Genomic DNA, 6,159 nt, shown 5'->3' with positions numbered 1-6,159 from the left:
GGGAGCCGGAATTCGGCCGCTTAGTGCTTGGTGTATGCTCTGATAGGAGCAGGGTCCAAGAAGCAGCCTCCGCAGGCTCCGCAGCCCTGGGCCAGGGCGGTTCCGGGAGCCAGAACTTGGCCGCCCCGCGCTCGGTGTTTGCTCCAATAAGATCAGGTTCTAAGAAGCACCCAGGCACTGAACCCTAGCAATCTGTCTGCAAGCCGCAGGCGAATGGCAGCCTGAAATTACCTGTTCTATGGCTGAATGAGCTGCGGTCAGTCGAAAACCTCCTGCATATTCTTAATCATAGCATGCTAAGAAATCTCACAAGTCCATGATTCCAACATAATTTTTGTTCACTTTTAATTCATCTTCATATAATTTTCATTCACAAAAAAATGACATTTTATCCACCACTGGCAACACAAATAACTGAAGTAATTAGTAGTACTAATACTTTAACTTACATATTATAAAGAAATATTCTCCACATGTTAAAATTAAATAAGATAGCTATTGAGTACTATGTCTCACTGAAATCTAATCATATTGGACAGGATAGAAAACCAACAACTACTAAAAATGTTACAGAATAAATTAATGTAGAAGAGGAATTTAAGGATTAAATGAGATTACTTTCGTTGTTTACTCTTTATCTTTTCCTAAATAATCTATGTCAAATAGCAGTTAACCTGTCTGCATAGGACAGATCTTCATTCAGTGCTTAGACAAATTAATGAGGATCTCAGTATTGACTATTGTGCTTGGTAATTATTAAAATAACCTTTCTCCTTACCACAGTCTGCAACACCATTTATTCTGGATCCTATGACTTCATTTCCATATCTGTCCACACACCAGCACTGCCCAACACTGCCGTGGCATTGTGTTGGCTTGTAGTAACCATCTTCATCACACAGAGGGATGTACTGTCCTGTGAAATATGCACACTGTCACCCACAAATGCACGCATGTGTTTTACCAATAAGCCTTAAGACATACACAGGTGAAGTGCCACTGTATGCCAGGCTACATACTAGTGACATCTGTAGAAGAAACCAGGTATGTGTTCTGCTGTCCTGGAACTGGTATTGCCATAGGAACTGATTAAAACTTATGGATTCATATCCTGTTTTAAGGAAACTACCATTTAAACATGCCTCATTTTGGAAAGTGTAGTGTTTTCAGCGGTGTAGTACAGCATTACTATGTGATGCTATGCTGACATTCAATCATTGGGAGCACTTATATGGTGTACAAGACCCTATATCATCTCATCACTAACAACTTTCTATTTTCATTCTCCAAAGTTTTCATTCATATTTTTCAAGATCTTTTCATTCCACGTAGCTATTACCACTCAATTTAATGCTGTTTCACCTTTTTTACACACTGCCTTTTAATATCAACTGGAATCCCTTTTCTTCATTGTTTCATTTTAAGACTCAACTTAAATATGCCATCAATATGAAGTCTTCTCCTAAACTGGAGGAGATGACATATCTTCCATCTCATGTGTGTGTGCATGTGTGTAGATTATCACTGGATACATTCAAAACTACACTGCCATATCCTCTGTTTGGAATGTTTTGGTTCTCTTGACTTTCATTGTTGTATAAGCATCTCTTAAACTCAGTCTTGTAGAACACAGTTTAGTGGGAATGGTCAGAAAGAGATATTTATTTCTATTTGTATAATATATAGCACAGTATATTGTATATTCCTAAAGATAAATGTTTAGTTAGTAATTTATAAGTATGGTCACATTCCTCACTAAATACTTAAACATTAGAATGTGAGTTCTAGAAAATTAGAAACGTTTCTTTTTTTCCTGAACTTTTTTTTTTCCTATGATGGAAACATCATTTTTATTTTTTTAAAAAAACCTAAATATATAGTTAGAATATGAAAACCATTTATTCTTATACCATATTAGATCATAATTTTACCCCCTCAATGAGTTTTACAATTTTGATATGATAAATAGGTGGTTGATTTAAACTTATAAATTACAATTCATTTGAACTACTAATCTTCCAGTGAAGCAGATGGAGTATCTCCAATAAGGAAAACTTTGAAACATTTTCAATGGATCTAAGGCCACAAAAAATAAGAAAATCAAATTTCCAATATTTACTACTTTAAACCAGCATTTTTTTGACATAAACTCTTATGTATTTTATGCCAGTTCACTTTGAAAGTGAGAGAGAACACTAATAACAGAAATATGCTAGTATATATATATTATATATATATATATATATATATATATATATATATATATATATATATATGAATGTACACACACACACACATATATTATAATTACAAAGATAGCTCATCAAAATGTAAAACAGATTAATTAGATTCAGAGTCATCATGAAGTTACATGCTACTAAGTAGACAAATATATTAGCATACTTAAAAGACACATTGCCTGAGTTTTGTCCTGCTTTATATACCAAAATGCAAAAAGAAAACCTATGACAAAACTGGTGTAATCCAAGTAAAACCTGACCCTTATAGCTGCCAGGATTATAGAAATATTAATTTCTTAGATTTTTACAAATGTGCTCAGATTGTTTGGTGTATGTAAGAAGTTATCTTTAGGAAAAGTTGGGTAAAGGATTTCTGGAAACTATGTACTAATTTTGTAAATTTTTAAGAATTTAGCATTATTCTAAGAAGACTTTATTTAAAACGTTTAAGCTTAAAGAAACATACAATAATCAAAGTTAATGGTTTGATGGTGTCTTGATTACCAAACATTCAAATAGTTTGGGGCTCGTGGTAAAATTTGCAATTATCTATTTATATGTTGGTCTATCTATCTAACTACCTGTTTACCTATCCATTCATCCATACATACATTCCATTGCTAAAAGTAACATAGCCAAAAATACTCATGAAAACACTAAAGAATACAGTCAAACTTCTCTGACGCACTCAGCATTTTTCACCCCATCCTTAAAATATTTGCTTTATATATTCTCTCTGTGTGTATATCTATATTTATCTATCTGTATAACCATCAATTCTTACATTATTAACCACAGAATTAGAAGTTTCTGCTGACGTTTTAACTTTATTATTGTTTAAATATCTTTTTACTTAATAACTTTCAAAATGAACATTATATTAGGGTAATAAAACAGACATAATATCTTTCAATAGGTGAGGTAATAAAAGTAAGTTTAATGGCTTTCAAAAAGTTCATAAATTTTGTTGCTGAAATTTAGTGCAGTCTATCTTTGTTGGATTAATATTGATTTCATGTTGCTGTTTCCCTGGGGTTATTTATGTAAGCAATAAAGCCTTCAGAAGAATGAGCTATGACTCACCTAGGAGTTTCTTTATCCCTTGTCTCTTCTGAATATTGCTGAGCTCCGTCTGGCAAGGTGGGTCTGTAATGACATTAAAAATGTCACCTTTAGGATTTTAGTCAAACAGAGAATGGGTAACTTCTTTGATATCAATCTTCACTTAGTCTTTACATGCTTTTAGAAGACACATTACATATTGGTTTTGTTATATTCCTTACTTATACAGATAAACGTTCATATAGAATGTGTGTCCAGGATGAGAGTTATCACTCTCCCATCATGTTGTTTTTTCTTAGAATGACTGAATTGGATGACAAAAGAAAACAGCAAAATAATTATATGATGAAAATATTTCCCATCATGTACTATTAAAGCGTCAACTTACTTGGCAATGAAATTCTAACCGATTGATGAAATTTCCCTCATTTAAAATAGTTGCTAAGATATAGAGAAATAATTTAGCATTATAATCTATGGAAAAGTTGATACTTCTTTTAAGATGTGTCAGAGAAACTCATAAATTCTAATATTGTGTAATGTTAATAATGTACCTTGGTCTTTCTATTGTCACCCAGATGCTCCAAATATATGTAAAATTTAGAAAGAGGACACAATACACCATAATTTCTGATAAGCCATGATTTTAAAAATAAACAAAACATTTAAATAAATTTGGAATTCCTCATTTGTCCATTTTTCAAACTCAATCATTTCAAAGAGGATATTTGTAGAGAAATAGGAAATTCTAAATAGTCACAACATAATGCATAATGTGTATAGTAGTCACACATACACACACACTCACACACAGGTATGTGCCACTGAAGCTTGCCTAGATTTTTAGGAGTGTTTAATGACCTAGAGAGCATATATGCAGTAAATTTGACATGTGTTTATGTATGCATGCAATTAAAATTTTAACACAGTAAATCCATTTTTTAAACTTTGCTTTAAAATGGTTTATAAACAGTTAAGCTATACTACTCAGCTAATCCTGATTAGCAATTTAAGGATAATCATTTGATCTCTACTTATAAAACTATCACTAAATAGTGAAAAGTAATTTAGATAGAGAAATCCCTATAAAATGTTTTCATATTTCTACATGGAATATGATAATCATTGACATAATTTAAAGTAGCTTGTTCATTCTCTTAGCTTTCAAAAATCTTAAAAAGCATTGCAAGAACAGGTGTATCACATTAAACTTTTTTCAAGGTTTTTAAATTAGCATCAGAATTATACATAGCATTATCTTCTAAGTTTCCCAAAACTTCATTGTGATGTGAACTTTAGATCTATTTCTCTGTATGCACTTGGTACAAATTGCTAATTCCTTTGATTCTGTAACATGTTTCCAAATTTACATTTGGTTTGCATTCCTAATAAAGAAGGGTATATAAGGAATTAGCAGCATTTCAATTTTTCATCTTGCTTAATTTTTACCAGAGTATTGAAGCACTTTCTTTGCTAGTGAATTTTTGAAAGGCTGAACTATTTTGTAAAGGTTGAAAGACTTAGTCATTTCAAAATAAAAATGAGTAAAAAATAACTTTATGGTAAATGCTGTGGTTCATTCAGCTCATTTAATATGATCACAAAATAGAACATTAAAACTCCACAGTACAGTGATAAAAAACCCATTTATTTTACACCATGGGCAAAGCAGATAGCAAATTAATTTTAATGATTACTTTTAATATCTATGTTCTCATATCTCTGTGTGCTTCTTGGTGGTTCATAATGGAAACTATAATGAAGTACATTAATATAAAATATTAATTACCATTTTTCATCTCACTTAGCATGTTTGCATTTTTAGCAGAGCTACTTTGCTCAACATGCTGCTTATGGTTCTTTTTTATAAACACACAAATTACAAAAAAAATCTAGTGAAATGAATGAGGCATAGAGTATGGTTACTTCTTTCATCATGAAAGATTACATAAAATTTGAAATGGAGGTCTATTATTTGCATGTACAGGTGTCTCATCTTTTACCTTGCTGTCTCTGGAAGCAGTAGCACCATTCATTGTTTGATATCAAACTGTCCTTGTATGTGTCACAAGAATTGAAAAATGCCTTGGTGCACTGTTCGTTCTTATCAAGGTAAATGCTCCCCAGCTCTGACTGGTCCAGCAGTAGGTCATAGTTTGTATCGAGTCTGTTAAACATCCAGCCAAGTGAATCCTTGCAAATGGGCAAAATACTGGTATCAAATCCTAAATGCAAAGAAAGAAAATGGTTAGCTAAATATGGAAGATCTCATCACCCAAAAGCAAAACACATCAACAAAACAGATAATTAGTGAATGGTACCTACTGGATAGTCAGAGAGGTAGGGCTTTACATTTCATCTTGAGAAATTTGTTTCACAGTAAAGTTCAGAGAGTAACATGAGGAGTATTGTGAGAATTAATTAACCAGAAAGCATCTGGTACTACTTAATCATTCATTCAATGGCAGTTAGTACTGTAATTAAACATTATTTACATTTTACTGTTCAAGCTTTTTCTGAATAAAGTTTATTGTGATAAATGTTTTAATCTATATATTTATGTATGTATATATGTATATACATATGAATAACACTATTATTATAAAGAAATGAAATTTATTTCCATTCAAAGAAATTAAAACACTATTTTCACACAAACATTAAAAATATAAAATGATTAAAACTTTAACAATGCTACCTGTATCTTGCTAGAATTATGGCGATTGTGGTACTTCAGTTAAAACTGTTGACCAAAGAATAACCATCATGAAGTGTTACACAATTACTCTGTTTTCTGCTTCCCTCACAAGGCAATTATTACAATTAATTACAAATGTGTTACGGGGGGGGGGGGGTG

The 6,159-nt window shown here is 31.8% G+C and overlaps 1 protein-coding gene across 4 annotated transcripts in view; it reads right to left on the bottom strand.

Annotated features, from left to right (window-relative positions):
* Spock3 (SPARC (osteonectin), cwcv and kazal like domains proteoglycan 3) overlaps window positions 1-6,159 on the bottom strand; it is a 422,602-nt gene that overhangs the window by 5,722 nt on the left and 410,721 nt on the right. For all 4 annotated transcript variants that reach the window (XM_015486234.2, XM_015486236.2, XM_015486233.2 and 1 more), the window contains 3 exons: window positions 5,306-5,527; window positions 3,324-3,386; window positions 779-916 (listed from right to left, as the gene is read on the bottom strand). In XM_015486234.2, coding sequence (XP_015341720.1) covers window positions 779-916; window positions 3,324-3,386; window positions 5,306-5,527 — 423 coding nt within the window. The remainder of the gene's footprint in view (window positions 1-778; window positions 917-3,323; window positions 3,387-5,305; window positions 5,528-6,159) is intronic.

The sequence above is a fragment of the Marmota marmota genome, unplaced genomic scaffold (assembly GCF_001458135.2).
Source record: "Marmota marmota marmota unplaced genomic scaffold, marMar, whole genome shotgun sequence".
Classification (NCBI taxonomy): domain Eukaryota; kingdom Metazoa; phylum Chordata; class Mammalia; order Rodentia; family Sciuridae; genus Marmota; species Marmota marmota.
The sequence above is the reverse complement of the archived record's forward strand: the minus strand, read 5'-3'. Positions and strand labels throughout refer to the sequence as shown.